Here is an 18,313-nt window from a genome sequence, read left to right as displayed (position 1 = left end):
GAATACATTAACAGCTGATAGCGCATTCAGGGGCGTTAACTGAGCAGAGCGCGAGCAATATAATGATCAAATGTGTTTTATTAACGAAACAAATCAGAGACTTGAGCTCATGGCTTCTGGTCGTCAAGAATATCCCGAACATCGGGACGGAGGTATCGTTCGTAAGCAGCAGAAACCACCACCCCATAGCTTAAAGGGTTAAACCGGAGCGAGTGTCGCCGCCGTAGTTGTTGCACAATGCGTAAGAATGAGCTGTATACGGTCCGGAGGCAGTCCGCAGAAGTTAATTCCTATCACAGCAAGCTGTTTGAATCTGCGCTGCATATAGTGGTAAAAGCCAGAGTGAGCAACGCGATCAGTTGCCAATGACAACAGATAACGCACGTAGCCAATATGATCGCATAAGCATTTTTATGAAAACGACTAGTTAGATAAGCCCAAATGCCACACGGATAGCATTAACAAGAAGCATGTTGCCAACACACTGATAGCTTTTAGCAATTAATATTAAAAAGGAACTTAGCTTCGTGAAGATTTTCAGAGATGAATGGAGAATGAATCACGTCGAGTCCTGTGTCAATATTGCAGCAGAAGCGAGCAGCGAGCCAGCAGAGCGAGCAGCAAGCATGTATGAGCAAGGTGAATGAGCTTTAAATAGGGCGCCTTGTTTGAGCTTTGGCCATTGAGCAGCGAGGGGAGTTAACCAGCTAATGCAGCTCAGCTGGAGCAGATCAGCTGACGGGACAGTGTTGATAGCAAATAGCATAAGCAGCAGCTTGACTACCTGGCCTGCCAGAACTGACGCTGACGCTCAATTTCCAACCAAAAATGAAAATTCTGTCATATTTACTCACCCTCATGTCATTCAAAACCTGCAATCAAAAAATAGCTCTTTGGCTGAACATAAATCAATCATGGACAGTGATTCCACGTGATTGAAACAAGTAAAACCCAATAGAATCAACTAACTTGAATCAATGGTGTTCATTTAACTTGAATCTATGGTTTTAGTTTAACTTCAATGGTTAATTCTTCTTGATTAGTCCTGTGATTTAAATCACAACAAACTAAATATACAGTCAAACCAAAATTTATTCAGACACCTTCAACATTTCGTACATTATCACAGTTTATTCGCTATAGTTTAGAAAATGGTAATAAAATATGACAAGAACTCAGAGTTATCAAATCAGTTGATATTTCACTGGTTTTGGTCATCCTTCTGTTAGACACAAATAAATGATGTTGAATATCTGCCAGCTGTTAAATTTAACGACACAATTAGATAATACCAATTTAACTCAAGTTCAACCAATTACCAAGCAATACTTAATTTTGTTCAGTCTGTGGTGTAAAAAGGTCGCTTTAGCAATTAAAGAAAAAACATGGTCAGGTCAAAGTGTCTGAATAATATTTGGTCCCAAATATTTATAAATTTTACTGGTTGTCCACAATAATTTTTGTGTATAATATGTCACAGTTTACTTTATTTTTCTATCCTCACTTGCATAAATTAACTATAGCATCCTGCACTCATTAGTGAAAAAATATCAAAAAAGTATATCTGGTGTCTGAATAATTGTTGGTTTGACTAACTTTTCTTTGCACATGTGATGTTTTTGGTATTTTTAAAGCAATTTGAACTTCACCATGGTAATACCCAAAACCACTAACATAAGATAAACTTTTAAAAATCAACATAATAGAACATTAAACATTAACTCAATTTTCTCATCTTGCAAAGAAATGCAACTAATAACACTTTATTTCAATATTTAGTCTCCCAATTCAGCCCTGTGGAAATCATGATGGGAAATAAAAAAGTCCTGTTTGATTGGGTTGCTTGATTGAAACATGTTATTTCAAAATTAAAACATCAAGTCAATTTAACATGAAGCAATCTCATTTGAACCAGAAACATGAGACAATGGTGTTGAATGAAAATAAAGTGAAAAACATTTAAAAAAAAATTGAAGAATGTTGGTAACTAAACATTTTGGTTCCCATTGACTTCCACTGAATTTGTCGTCCATACACTCTTTCAAATAAATGTGTTAAATTGGCATATGGTTCCATGAAGGACTTTTAACACCAATGGAGGCTTTGCATCGAAAAAATGGTTCTTTATAGTGGAAAATGTTTCTTTTAAGAACTGTTCACTTAAAGGTTATTTGTGGAACCCAACACGGCTTCTCTGCGAAACCCTCTTTTTTGTATAATGGAAGTCAATGGGAACTGTATGGTTAATGACATTCTTCAAAATATCTTATTTTGTGTTCCGCAAAAAAAAAAAAAGCAAGAAAGAAAGTCATTCAGGTTTGGAACAACATGAAGGCGAGTCATTTTAGTGTCTACTGTTTCTTTAAGAAAGTTTGCTAAACCATGAACTGGTCACGGGGTCATGTCTGAGGCCAAATTTTGGGAAAGGCAAAGTGCAGTGTTGTGTCATTACCTCATAATCTCGACCAATGAGAAAGGTGTTTCCCACAATGCCTTCCGGGCCCTGTCCCATGAGCCTTGATTTATTACTGAGCATGCAGTGGGCGAGAAGCACCCCGTAACTTACATTTACACAAATCTATCAACTCTATGAACGGTTATTTTGGTAAAAAGAGACAGGAGGTAAAAATCCCTCCTCAAAACAGTGTAATTTACACCGTAACGTGGTGGTTTCTGCACTGTGGGTGTGGTTTACATGCGCTCTTGACTCATAGATGTTTCATCTAATTGTAAGGCACTGAAAATTCCTTTTGCACAGATTTTGTAGGGACATTTTTAACATGCTGTTAGACATTTAAAAAAAAACATCTGTCCGCATTTACAGGAGGAAAAGCCTCTTATTTTGAACATTTCTGTTGCATCTTTTGTTCTGTTGCAATGTAGTTGGGGTCATTGTTAACATGTTGTTAGGGTTATTCAGAGTTATTAAACATCTTGCTATTCAGTTTCTAGTGAGTTTTGGGTGGTTTCTAGGTCGTTGCTATGTGGTTGTTCTGAGCAGTGTTATTATAGTATTGTTTAAATAGGGATAATGTAGGCCTACATCCAGCCGGTTGTTATCTCAGAATAAACCCCCGACAGGGTGATGAATTCGCGTCGGGGTCTTGCATCAACCTGAAGGGGGTTTATTCTGAGATAACAACCAGCTGGATGTACATTATCCCGCTTATTACACGACTACTTGCCACATAAGTAAATATTTAGACACAAAATATTGATCTGAGTTGAAATATTATATTAGGTCTTTAAACACAAAGCTTCCACAAAGAGAGCAGTTGCAGCGTGGCAAGTTCAAACTAGACGGACGTTTAAGAGATACAGTGTACAGTCATACCCACACCTGTCAACACTCCAGTTTTTCCCGGGTTTCTCCCGTTTTTTAGCCCTATCTCCCGGTCCCCTCCCGGTTTGTTATTTCTCCCGGGAAACTCCCGTAATTTGCATGGCCCAAACTCCTTTATGAATAATCGGACCAATATGTTTGTCTAATGTTGACCAGTTGCATTTAAATGCATTATATTCACACAATCCACACATCATACAATTTCAACCCGTTTGTCATCTCAACCTGGCAACCTATACCCCGTCGCGCCGAACGGTCCCCGCACAAATCTCCCGGATTTTGAAAACCAAATGTTGATAGCTATGGTCATACCACTTATTACACAGCATTTCGCCACATAAATAATTATGAAGATAAGAGATATTGATTTCAGATAAAACTGTTTTATAATCGTACCTGTTTGTATTTTATAATCCAACAGTGTACAAAACAATAGTCACAAAATGGCAGCAGCTGCATTTGTATGAAACAAGAGAGAGCGAGTCCACAATATAATTTGTGTGTATAATTAAAAAATGGGACACAAATATTGATTTGACTGAGTTTTAATACTTTATTAGCTCACCAAATGCAAAACTTCCACGAAGAAAAAACTTTCCTAGCAAGCGTATATCGCTGCGGACTTCAGTAACCCGGATGAGCCTGCGTTATCTGTTTTCAGCGGCTGTTATTTGGGAATAACATACCGCTGGATGGCGGGATTGACCAATCAGAATCAAGTATTCCACAGAGCCGTGTATTAATAGGATTTATTCCTTCAATGTATTCCTTCATTGTAAGTTTGTGGGATTTTTTTGAATTCGGACACTGAGGCCCAGGAAGGGCTGCCGCTTTTGTGTAGTTTGTGCTTGTTGTTTAATAATCATTTGAAACTTAGCAAACTGGCAGCTCCAGTAGTAATGAAAAGACTTATTTTCAACTCTGTTATAGAAACTAGAATCTATAAATCTTAATTAAACTATTTAATAATACATTTTTACCTGTATGATATTACACTGTAGCCACATTGGACCAGCGGTTTGGAAAATGTATGGATGATTCAGCCGCGGCGCCATCTACTGGCGAGATACACTAATTTATTCGGCGCTCGACTCTCGGTGCATTATGGGTATTCTCTAGTCTATCTTTTGAGCGTACATCAGTTGTACACTCATTATTGCGGTGCATGGTGGGATTGAATGAGTGCACTTGATAACATCCGCAATGTTTTCAGACACCACTACAAATGGCCGTCCCTTCAAATAGTGCCGTAAATAGTGTGATTTTGGACACAGCCTTAGACTCTCTCTGTTGTGTTTTTGAGCTCTTCAGTTCGGTGAAACACACCAGCTGCTCTAATGTGATTATTAGATGAGTCTTAGCGACTTAATGTATTCTAATTTAATAATGTGCAGCACTAATCCTCTTTCCGTCTGCACACACACCTTCACTCATTCCCTATTGTTTGCACATGTTTGTTTGTTTGCTTTGTCTCTCTATGTAAATGCGGTTCAGAGGGAGTTTATTATGTTTGTTGGGAAGGGAGGCTTCCCTTGCTCAAGTATTTCATGCATGCATTTGCACATCCATTAAATGGCATATAAATCTTGTCTTCAGGGCAATGCCAGATACAATCCCCTCATGACTTCAGTGAAATATCACCTGACAAGAGTCTAAAACATTAAGAAGATCTTCAGGCTGTGTTTATGCATGATAATCCCTGAGATCCATTCATTATAGAAGCCGTGAGATGTTAATTAGCTGAAGCGCTTCACAGATTGAGTAAATCACTTTTAATGCCCTCAAAGTTGATGTTTTGTTTGCTAATGAAAGCATCTCTTTTTATATTGCTCATAATTAGTGTTAAAGTTCAGTTTGTGCATCGTCATGTAGCATTTGAATAACATTTGAGACCGGTGTGGCGCAAAGGTGACGCTCATTAACGGTGCGCCACCGGCATCGCTCCGTTCCCACGGCTCTCGGCCCCACCCTGCTTTCCACAACAATGTTAGCTCATATTTCGCTCTTAATAGTCTATTTATAAACCCATTCTATCTTTATAATCAGAACCATTGTTAACAATCACAACCGAAAACAAAAACAGCATTCAATCTTCATCCTACAGTCCCTCAGCTAAAATGAAACGATGCTAAAACAAACAGTAAGTGGCGGCAAATCGTTGTCTTAACAAGTTAGTCATTGAATCATTTAGTCAAACGATTCGTTTAAAATGGCTGAATAACTCAGTGACACAGCAGAAGTGAATGAATCGTTGAGTCATTCATTAAATCAATTCGTTCAAAAAACGTGGATTCGTTCAGTAACGAAACTGAAACTGTGTTGCTCTGAGATGCAATTTGGAACTATTTTCATTGGCAAGATATAGGAAAAACAGACAATTTTGTGTCTAAAATGTAAGTCACCTAATAGCCTATTAACTTCTTGTTTATTGAATTGTATAAAATCAACATCACATTTGCAAAAGTGCTGATATTGGGGAAAACGAATTTGCTCATGTGATATTGCTTATAAATATTAAAAACAAGACTTTTTTTGCAACATATCTTAGTTTTTGGAAGTATTTTTCTCAATTTTGGTCTCATTCTGCTTTCCCCTTCTGTTGCGTCTAACAGGTGAAACATAGCAAAAGCCGCCGGTGCACACAGACACTCGTTCAGCTCTAGACGACATGCTCTGACGTGCTCTAACTTCATGTTTTATTGATGGAGGCCACAGTGACTCTCACACAAATTTTTAACGAGCCTGTTTCAGAGGCCGGTTTTAATAGGCCTCATATTATGCCAGCACTTGCATGACTAAACATCTTAGCATCTCAAAGCTTTGAGGGGGAACTAAAGCAAAGCTTCAATACTACTGACTAATTAACTCCTGATGCTTCAGTTACATGATGTTTACTGTGTTTTGATCTTGTATCTGATCAAATCTCTTATATTTACAGTATTGGCTCGATCCCTCAAAAACACTCGCTGAACATAAAGATTTGATAACAAGTAAGTATGCACTGGTTTTCTAATAAAAATTCACCTCGCCGTCTTCAGAGATGGTCTTTAATTCTTTGTGCATCACGGGACGAAACACATTGACCTAATGATTACCCCCCTATTTTCAGAGGAGATTAAAAATGGATCAGCGCAGCATGAGACGGAGCCGTAATGATTCTTTAAAGGCCTCCTGATAAAACTCATAGTGCATTTCAATGATAATTTGGAAGTAATTATGCAGTTAAGCCCATCCAAATAAGTAGTAATGAATAAAGTTATGTTTGCGTGTTTAGTTGCACAGCAAGTATTTGCATATCTACTGATGTGAATGTAGGGCAAAATTTACAACACATTTGTTTAATTTGCTAATTCACTCCTTTGGGAAATTAATGCATTATATATCAGTGTTGCTGTTTTTTTAATCCAGAGTACAACCTAGATTTATTGCTAACCCTATTGTTTTAAAGATGTCCTATTATGCGATTTAACATTTTCAAATTTCTTTAGTGTGTAATGTTGCCGTTTTAGCATGAAAAAGCTCTGCAAAGTCCCTCCAGCGGGAGTTCTTTTCTATATCAGTGTCAGTGTTTCTGAACTCCCTGAAACGCCTCCATTGTAGTCTTAAGTTTCTTCTGGGAACAAACACGTCACAATATTCCTCATTTAAATAATTTCCGCCCAAAATTGCCTTGATGTAGAGAGTGATACTAATAAACTACATGTCATTTTTTTGTGCAACTGCTCAAAATTACCTATAATTATTGTTCTTACTTTGATAATTAATTATTGGGACATGTAATCTGTGTAACACTAAAACAATAAATCCTGTCAGGCCCTTGTTAATGTGTGACAATTTTAATTTTATCTTCTCTTGAATTCTATTTGTGGCACATTCAACCAATGAGTTGAATCTCATTGGTCAAAACATCAATTGTGTTCTGATTGGCTGTGATTGTGTCATATTGTGCATCATTTTTGCTTTAATTGAGGACAGACAAATCACTTGATCCTGAAAATGTTGCATTGCTACTGGTTAGGACTGGTTAGTGTTGATTGGTTGTTTTCTTCTTTCCAGCTGGACCTCCGTTCACGCTCTACTTTGGGGTGAAATTTTATGCTGAAGATCCTTGTAAACTGAAAGAGGAAATTACAAGGTGTGTGTTCTGTGTAACGTGAGAATAAATCAGCACTATAGTTCAGGAATCATTTCAGTAACATCATGCTATGGTTTTGGGTCTGGTGATGCTGTTTGACTGCAGTGCATCTCTTATACTGTCCATCTTTCTGTCTTCTCTCAGGTATCAGTTCTTTCTGCAGGTAAAGCAAGATGTTCTGCAGGGAAGAGTTCCCTGTCCGTTTAATATCAGCAACCAACTGGGAGCTCTTGCTATTCAATGTACGTACAAATTCACAACATTTGTCCTAATTTCATACAGCAAATGCCACTTCCGTCTAGTTATTATTCATACAGAAATAATGTGTCAGCAGCAGTTAATTAACTTCACTGAATTATAGGCTTTCCAACAACTTTTATAATACATTTTATGACTCATATTTGTATATAACATCAGAGTAAAATCTTATGTTATGTGATTGTTGTTATCTGAAACATAATAGAATGATATATGTATGTGAATGTTTTATAATTTTTTTATTAGTTTATTTTATAATGTACTCATCTATTTAATGTTATCATTTTATTTATTTCATTTTATTTATTTATTTATTATAATAGTGTTACTTCATCATTTTATTTTTTATTTATTTAATCATTTTATTTATTTTATTAATTTATTCTAATTGTATTTATTTCTACATTTCATTTTATTTATATATATTATAATTGTATTTATTTCATTGTATTTATTTATTTATCTTTTTTTTTTTACATTTTTTTTTTTTTATCATTTCATTTTCTTTATACCACATGACACTGTGTCCTCTTTGTCTTGTCCTGCAGCTGAGCTTGGAGATTACGACCCATACAAACACACACCAGGTTACGTGTCAGAATATCGCTTTGTCCCCGACCAGAAAGAGGAACTAGAGGACACCATTGAACAGATTCATAAAACTCTCATGTAAGACAGTAAAAAACACAGTACATCTCACACCTTAATCCGTAATAATCCCATCACAGATTAGATCTCACCGTTGCCGAGAGCTCAAACACCACATTCCTGTTGAAAGTCATTTGAAAGGACAAGCTTCAGTAGATATAAGAGCTTCCCATGGGAATGGGGCCGCTGGTGTTTCGTGTGAGGGACAGTAACGATTCCTCCCTCTGGCCGTCGTCCATGTCTTTGTAACGGGAGCCGCTGTCAGTGTGTTTGAAAGACTTGACCCTTTGCCAAACACTCACCTGTCTGCATGTGGAGAGCCGGTGAGTGTGTGATGGGCTACACCTATCCGATGACACACTGTGGCCACATTTACATTACATGCTTCAAATGACCCAATTTCGGGCTTTGACCCACGAACATGTTATCAAGAAAAAAGCACCTGGATTCTGATATTCTCAGATTGGTTTCAGGCCTCATTCATATGAGGAAATAAATCTGATATAAATCAGATATGTGCATTTGCGTCTGCCATGTAAGCGGACAGATCAGATATTCCCATCAACGCGAGTCGTACAGTGACGGTGGACACCAATCGCGATCACATGACTCTTTTTAATGGCGCAATGGAGGACGACGGCTCAACACAATATTTTGCTGACCTTTAAAGCAAAAGCTTGTATTATCCTTTCATCTGCGTCCATCGCAAATCACGCTGTTTTTACTTCCTTTTCGACCTCAGACTTTCCGGGTCAGTACGTCTTCCTTGGGTTGTTTCACCAAGTGTTTAGTGAATGCAGATATCAGATACGGGTCACTTTTATAAGAAGATGTAAGCTGGTCGTCAAAAAAATCAGATATAGTCAACAAATCAGAATTGGGCATCAAGACCTGCAGTGTAAATGCGGCCGATCAGACAAAAGATGACGAGCTTTGAACGTTGAGGAGCTCAAATGAAGAACTGGAGCGATAATTGTTAACGTGCGATTTTTTTTTTTCATTTTCTTTCGAAAACAGAATGATATACTTTTAAAATACTTGTATTATTGTTGCAGAATGAATCTGACATGACTTGATTAGAGGATATGACTTTTAAACTGTTTTCCAGATTTTTTCTCTGTTTTTTCCCTGCTCATATTTAAGTCAGCGCTCTTACCTCCCTCGGATTTCCACCGAATTTGTGTTTGACTGGTGATTGTCATGTTTTTTTGCCTTCAGGGCTCAAGTCCCCACTTGACTCGTAGTTTTGTACGATTATCAGCGGCCTGATTGTTAAGAGCTTCGTGAGGAGCTGAAGTAGAGCGGATCAGTCAGTTTTCCTCTAACTGCAGAGAAATCACATTATTGAGTGTCTTTGTGTTGCGAGTGGAACAATATAAACCACATTCAAAATATAATCTCTGTAACAAGCTTTAATCCCTTGTGCAATTTTGATCGTCAGGTGAAGTATCTTGTTTTTGGGATGTTTGGATGTATTTGACTGGAAACAGCATGATTTATTGCAGTGAGATCGCTCAGAGAGGCAGAAGGAAGAGAAATGAAAGAGACGAGAAGGTTAGGACGGTATTAAGGCGTCAGTGGTGAAATGAGAAACTCTGATCAGGAATGCTGGAGCACTTAAACATGTCAGGGGATTAAGAACAGGAAACATGAGAAAGCAATGTGAGAAAGTGAAGAGACTGAAAATATAAAGGGAGGATGTCTATGAAAAGATGAAAAAAGATGGATATTAAAGCAACACTAAGTAAGATTTTTTACCTGAAAATAATGTTTCCAAAATCGTTTCAATGGTTCATTAAGTCGTAACAGGGTGAAAGGCACTTCTGGATTCGCTTTGCGGTCCTATATCTGCTATAACCACTCTATGCAGGCCTATATCTGCTATAACCACTCTATGCAGGCCTATATCTGCTATAACCACACTATGCAGCCCTATATCTGCTATAACCACACTATGCAGCCCTATATCTGCTATAACCACACTATGCAGCCCTATATCTGCTATAACCACACTATGCAGGCCTATATCTGCTATAACAACACTATGCAGGCCTATATCTGCTATAACCACACTATGCAGGCCTATATCTGCTATAACCACGCTATGCAGCCCTATATCTGCTATAACCACGCTATGCAGGCCTATATCTGCTATAACCACGCTATGCAGGCCTATATCTGCTATAACCACGCTATGCAGGCCTATATCTGCTACTATATCTGCTATAACCACGCTATGCAGGCCTATATCTGCTATAACCACGCTATGCAGGCCTATATCTGCTATAACCATGCTATGCAGGCCTATATCTGCTATAACCACACTATGCAGGCCTATATCTGCTATAACCACACTATGCAGGCCTATATCTGCTATAACCACACTATGCAGGCCTATATCTGCTATAACCACACTATGCAGGCCTATATCTGCTATAACCACACTATGCAGGCCTATATCTGCTATAACCACACTATGCAGGCCTATATCTGCTATAACCACACTATGCAGGCCTATATCTGTTATAACCACACTATGCAGCCCTCTATCTGCTATAACCACACTATGCAGCCCTATATCTGCTATAACCACGCTATGCAGCCCTATATCTGCTATAACCACGCTATGCAGGCCTATATCTGCTATAACCACTCTATGCAGGCCTATATCTGCAATAACCACTCTATGCAGGCCTATATCTGCTAAAACCACACTATGCAGGCCTATATCTGCTATAACCACACTATGCAGGCCTATATCTGCTATAACCACGCTATGCAGCCCTATATCTGCTATAACCACGCTATGCAGCCCTATATCTGCTATAACCACACTATGCAGGCCTATATCTGCTATAACCACACTATGCAGGCCTATATCTGCTATAACCACACTATGCAGGCCTATATCTGCTATGACCACACTATGCAGCCCTATATCTGCTATAACCACGCTATGCAGCCCTATATCTGCTATAACCACGCTATGCAGGCCTATATCTGCTATAACCACGCTATGCAGGCCTATATCTGCTACTATATCTGCTATAACCACGCTATGCAGGCCTATATCTGCTATAACCACGCTATGCAGGCCTATATCTGCTATAACCACGCTATGCAGGCCTATATCTGCTATAACCACACTATGCAGGCCTATATCTGCTATAACCACACTATGCAGGCCTATATCTGCTATAACCACACTATGCAGGCCTATATCTGCTATAACCACACTATGCAGGCCTATATCTGCTATAACCACACTATGCAGGCCTATATCTGCTATAACCACACTATGCAGGCCTATATCTGTTATAACCACACTATGCAGCCCTCCTATCTGCTATAACCACACTATGCAGCCCTATATCTGCTATAACCACACTATGCAGCCCTATATCTGCTATAACCACGCTATGTAAGATTGGCAGATCGGCTCGCATGTTTGTAGTTCTAATTAGACATAAGAAAACTACAAATCTGACTTGCTTTAAGTCAAGCGTTACCATAGTCATTATTTTGTTTTTCTTTGTTTTTGATGTCGCAATGCATCATACTTTCATGAAATCATGCAACATACTCTACCTTGTCTGTGGACATCGTTCATCCCAAAGCCGGTGCTGGATAAACAGCGAGCGTGCGTGCGACAGTAGGCTTCGGTAGGCTAAATTATTTACGACAGCGGTAATGGACAATTCCGCTTCCAACCTGTAGGGCGACCCCAGAGGAAAAGTTCTTTAGTGTTGCTTTAATACTATTTTCTATATATATACAGTATATACCAGTCACAGGTGAAGCAAATATCGTTGATCTTCTCCTTACAAGGCCACATATTAAGGTCTGGGTAGATTCGAGGGTGAGCAAACAATCAGTTCTCATAATCAACATGTTGGATGCAGGAGAAATTCCCAATTCCCCAGATCTCAATCCAATTGAGCATCTGTTAGATGTTCTGGACTAACAAATTCACAACCTACAGGACTGCTGCTAATGTCTTGGTATCAGGGCTCTTGTAGTCCATGCCTCGGCCATGTATTTTTGTCTCCTTTTGACTGTTTGAAAGTTCAACATTTTACACCAAATTAGGATTAAAAAATACTTTTTAACAATGACTGTACTTAATTCTGGATTACAACTGATCACCACTCGCTGAATTAAACATGCAACATAATGAGATCATTTGACAAAAAATGTGTATACTATGGTTTGAGTTGCATACTGTTTTGCATACAATAAAAATAGTTTCCTTTTGCACTCAGCCATAGACAAAGAGAAACGCGGTTAAAGCAAGAGGGCGACCCTCTCAGACAGAAGAAAGGGATCATGAGTACTCCCGTCTGGGATGTGTGCTGCTGCATCATATTTTCTGTATGCACTGAAGCTCCAGCGATTAAGTAATAATATGCATTCGCACGCACAGGGCCCAAATCAAAGAGATGAATGCGACGAGTCTCCGGGGTGCCTTCAAATGACGGGGCCCGACACTTATAAAAGAGCATCTATAATCATCAGAGATCCACCCGCCGCTGTGAGGGGAATTCACAACGCATTCGTACATATGCTAGATTGACCACAGGGACAGGACAGAGATAAAGCTTTTATTTATGCAATAATTATGAATTAAAAATAATTATTATATTAAGCATGTCATTGTTTATATTGATGTAAAGAGGTGCATGTATGTGCATGGATAGATAGATAGATAGATAGATAGATAGATAGATAGATAGATAGATAGATAGATAGATAGATAGATAGATAGATAGATAGATAGATAGATAGATAGATAGATAGATAGACAGACAGACAGACAGACAGACAGACAGACAGACAGTCAGGTAGATAGATAGACAGATAGACAGACAGACAGACAGACAGACAGACAGATAGATAGATAGATAGATAGATAGATAGATAGATAGATAGATAGATAGATAGATAGATAGATAGATAGATAGATAGATAGACAGATAGATAGATAGATAGATAGATAGATAGATAGATAGATAGATAGATAGACAGACAGACAGACAGACAGACAGATAGACATGGATGGATAGATAGATAGATAGATAGATAGATAGATAGATAGATAGATAGATAGATAGATAGAAAGATAGATAGATAGATAGACAGGTGGATGGATGGATGGATAGATAGATAGATAGATAGATAGATAGATAGATAGATAGATAGATAGATAGACAGGTGGATGGATGGATGGATGGATGGATGGATGGATGGATAGATAGATAGATAGATAGATAGATAGATAGATAGATAGATAGATAGATAGATAGATAGATAGATAGATAGATAGATAGATAGATAGATAGATAGATAGATAGATAGATAGATAGATAGATAGATAGATAGATAGATAGATACATAGACAGACAGACATGTGGATGGATGGATAGACAGACAGATAGATGGATAGATAGATAGACAGACAGACAGACTGACAGGTAGGTAGATGAATGGATGGATGATGGATAGATAGGTTTGGTAGACGGGTTGGTAGATATATAGATGCTATAGTTAGTTAGTTAGTTAGTTAGTTAGTTAGTCAGTCAGTCGTCACCCATCTTGAATTTCTCCTCTGGGATCTGTACATCTGTATCCTCTAACTGTTGTGTTGAGATCATGCACTGCACACACAAAGGTTACACACACAGTTCCAGCACAGCTGCGTTCTGGTTTGACCTCACTAACACGGGCCGGCTATTCTGTCCGTGACAAACACACATTTACAAATCGCTGATTTCCTGAATAAGTTTAAAGCAACACCAATAATCACATTCAATCTTTCTGGGGAAATCATTGAGTTAATGATTAAAAAACATTCCTTTGTTTTTCTTCTTCTACTGGTCTTATGCTGCACTTGTTTGCTTTGGTATTCCAAATGTTTGTTTATAGTCAATTCTTTTCTGTTGCAAATGTATTTGTTTTGCACAGATTTAAATTCCCTCATCCGATAATCCAGGTTGTTTAACAATTTCACAATATCAACATGCTTTTACAATGTGAAGTTTTTGGAACACTTGTCTGTGTGTTTTTAGAGTTAAAACTTATACTATTAATATAATACTAAAACAATATTGAAAATCACTCCTTTCTGGGAAAACCAGCGAGTTAATGATAAAAATTGGACTTGTTTACTTTGGTATTTCAAATATTTGCTCAAAGTAAATCATTGTTTGTTTCAAAAATTGAATGGACAGCTTAACATTTCTTCATTTGATAATCCAGGTTATACACCTTCTTCCAAAATGGTTTTAAGGTTTTTTTAACACTCTCTCATATGTATTTTGCTAGTATGTCTTGCCTCTGAGTGTTCAGTAAGCTGTTGGCCTCTCTGTGCAGGGGTCAGGTGCCCGCCGAGGCCGAAAACAATTACTTGGGAATTGCCAAAACACTGGAAATGTACGGAGTGGATCTGCACCCTGTGTTTGTAAGTAGAGTCCACAAGCGTTCCTGCTGCTATCAACTGAGGATTTTCTCTTCCTTCAATGTACTCTGCTCGGATAAAACATCAACATTTGATCTTTTCTGTCAATAGCCGCGTTTCCATTACCCTTCAAATTGCGCAAATTGAAATTGCGAATTGAAATTACGCTCAATGGAAACACGTCAATTTCGCAAAAACTCCCATTTATCGCAAAAAAGTTTTTACGCTCGCATGAGGAGGTTTTTCAGGCAATTCGAAAAAGGAATATTTCGCAAAACTGCAATGGAAACAGTTTTTGCGCATTTACAGTCACCTGACTTAGAAGACGCGGTGTGTTTGGGGTCCGTCCGTGGTATACGCAAATAATAATGGGCTAATAATTATCATCATTATTATAACATTTATTAGGCTACATATTTAGAAGATGCTTTTATCCAAAAAAAGGAACAAAGCAATTCGTCAAATGTCATTCATAATGGTTAGACAAAATAAAATAGTAATAAATAATAAAATAAAACAATCATGCGCGCTTTCATGATCTCCGTGAAAAAAGCTAAAGCTTGAAATGTCCACTTTAAAACGAACAAATTCGAATCGAAAGCTAATACCTTCTGATTATGTAATCCGTATGAATGGTGCATTTCTCTCTAAAGGTGCATTCGCGCGGCGCGCCTCAGCGGAGATGGAGATGTTTTTAGCCGACACTAATTTAGAAAACAATAGTTTATTAATAAAATTAAAATGCCTCGTTATTCTTTCAGACACATTTATTATCATTAGCCTATAACTCACCTAAATCACCTTTCTGTAGGCTGTGGTTCCAGAGACATAGGCCTAAATATGGCTCTTCTCATTCAGCACTGCGGGAAAAATATAATTTTCAGGTTCTAATTTGGCCTTAGAAAACCATTAAAATCTAAAAAAAAATTGTATTAAGTTGGGAATATTTTAAATGTTTAGTAAAGGGGCAAAAAGTCATAAACAAACATCTGAAATTTAGTCGATTTTTTTTTTTTTCGCAGCATTTGTGTACAGTTTAAATTTAAAAAAAAAAATTGGTGTTCAACTTTGCATTTAAAAAACAACAACCACCGTTCATTTTTCGTTTTGCAATACGGGTTAAATAAGGAAAAACGAATGGACACAAATGTACACTGACCGTTTGGACAGAGTTCTTTATTAAATTCATAAAAGAAACAATAGGCTACAGGAATACTGGATTCTAAACCTCAAAGAAATGCCACAATCAGACCTCGGAGCAGAAATGAGGGAGAAACACCCAGAAACTCCTTATGCCGTTCGCAGTATACGGGTCTTTCCCTGCCATTAATGCTTGGATAACACACCACGTCTCCTTCTATTAATAATAATGTCTAGTGTGGTGGTGCGGTGGCTGTGATATAGGGATATAGGCTATAAACCTACCCGTTGATGTTTAAATGACTTATCGCGAGAGGGGAAAAAGTCGCATAACATCAGTTAATGGAAACGCCGTCATTTCGCAATAGTTTTTTATCGACATTTAGAAAAAATCGCAAAAGTTTTGCGCAAATCTGTAATGGAAACGCGCCTAATGATTTCATTCTTTGCATTTCTCCTCTGCTCTAGAACTGTATGAGTTTCTTTGTTCTGTTGAACACAAAAGAAGATATTTTGAAGAATGTTGGTAACCAAACAGTTGATGGACCCCAGTGACTTCCATAGTATTATTTTTTAATAAATAATAAAGAAAAAAATGATACTATGGAAGTCACTGGACCAGCAAATTTTTGATTATCAACATTCTTCAAAATATCTTCTTTTGTGTTCAACAGAACAAAGAAACTCATACAGGTTTAGAACAAATTGAGGGTGAGAAAATGATGACAGAATTTTTATTTTTGGGTGAACTATCCCTTTACATGAATGTAACTGTATTGCATATGTGTCTTTTCAGGGAGAAAAACAATCGGAGTACTTCCTGGGACTGACGCCTATTGGGGTCGTGGTTTACAAAAACAAAACGCAAGTCGGGAAATATTTCTGGTAGGTTGATGTTTAAGCTGAATTTTTAACCTATTAAAGGAATAATTCACCCAAAAATGATGTCAGTATTTACTCACTCTCATGTCATTCCAAATCCGTATGGCTTTTTTTCTTCCTCATGAGTCCCGTTTAGCAGCTTAAATTTGGGTCTGTTCCTCTCATAAAGCTAAATTTGACTAATTTAGAAGACTTGGAATTTAGCGCACAAGTCATATGGGCTTGTTATTATTGTTATTATACGTTTATGATGCTTTTGCATCCTTTTTTAAGCTTGAAGCCTCAGTCCCATACATTGTAATGGCATGGAACATAACTGTTTATTGAAACAAAAAATTATTTGGAACGAGCAGATGAGTGAATTTTACATTTTTGGGTGAACTATTCCTTTAAACATATTATATTATATTATAATATTCATATAATATATTATATTATATTATATTATTCACTCTGTCATTCTGTTTTGATTTACTTTTGTACACAATGTTAAAAAATAACTTCTAATATTTGATTTTTCAGGCCTAGAATTACGAAAGTGTATTTCAAGGAAACACAATTTGAGCTGCGGGTTATGGGCAGAGATGTAAGTCTTCTTTTTAATAGAAAATCACAATAAATTATAGATGTGTTTCAGATGTGTGATCTCAAAATCCCTTTCATTTACATGCAAACATTGCATTTCACTATCGCCCCGCGCTAATCTGTTAAATGTGATTATAAGGCATGAAGATATTATAAACATTAAAATCATGATTTTCTGTATAGCGTTTTGAAACAATGTGTTTTGTGAGTGCTATAGAAATATATTTGGCTTGAAACATTCCCCTTCAGTGTTGAGCCTGTATTCAACAACACTATACTGAGACTTTGTTTCTCCATTCAAAGCAAGCAACAAAATTCTTATATAAAACTGCTTTAATTTACTTTATTGCAACTGCTTCAATGACATCGATTTCCCCCATTCGTGACCGCTGGGAGGAAGATCCTTCATGAGGAGTCAATGAAAATCCCATTATTGATCGAGTGTTATGACTGGCCTTAAGCCTTCTTGACCCGTTTCCTCCAGGGGCCAATTTAACCTGCGAGTGAAGGCGTCTTCTCAGTCGAGGACTCTGCCCTTAATGACCCTCTTCACTTAACCTAGTGAGAACTAGAGCACATGAGGGCCACCACTGGTGATGGGACAGCAGATATACAGTCAAACCAAAAAAAGAATCAGACACCACATTTTTTATATATATTTTTTAGGGCTGTCAAACGATTAATCGCATCCAAAATAAAAGTTTGTGTTTACATACTATATGTGTGTTCAGGGCCGTAGCTAGAGGATTCGGGGCCCCCTGAAAAAATATTGACCACCCTCCACCAATATCATATAGGCTACACATATAACAGAAGATGGTGATGTTGTTGTAAAACCTTTATTTTAAAAGTTAAATGTTTATATAAA

General features: G+C 37.5%; 1 protein-coding gene across 2 annotated transcripts in view; it reads left to right on the top strand.

The window, feature by feature from the left end:
• epb41l4a (erythrocyte membrane protein band 4.1 like 4A) overlaps nt 1-18,313 on the top strand; it is a 65,482-nt gene that overhangs the window by 18,812 nt on the left and 28,357 nt on the right. For both annotated transcript variants that reach the window (XM_056261571.1, XM_056261570.1), the window contains exons 3-9: nt 6,282-6,333; nt 7,400-7,478; nt 7,623-7,720; nt 8,285-8,405; nt 14,754-14,841; nt 16,775-16,863; nt 17,383-17,446. In XM_056261571.1, the coding sequence (XP_056117546.1) occupies nt 6,282-6,333; nt 7,400-7,478; nt 7,623-7,720; nt 8,285-8,405; nt 14,754-14,841; nt 16,775-16,863; nt 17,383-17,446 (591 nt within the window). The remainder of the gene's footprint in view (nt 1-6,281; nt 6,334-7,399; nt 7,479-7,622; nt 7,721-8,284; nt 8,406-14,753; nt 14,842-16,774; nt 16,864-17,382; nt 17,447-18,313) is intronic.

Source organism: Rhinichthys klamathensis, unplaced genomic scaffold (genome assembly GCF_029890125.1).
Source record: "Rhinichthys klamathensis goyatoka isolate OS25496 unplaced genomic scaffold, OSU_Roscu_1.1 h1tg000183l_1, whole genome shotgun sequence".
Lineage (NCBI taxonomy): Eukaryota > Metazoa > Chordata > Actinopteri > Cypriniformes > Leuciscidae > Rhinichthys > Rhinichthys klamathensis.
This window is presented reverse-complemented; position numbering and strand designations above follow the sequence as displayed.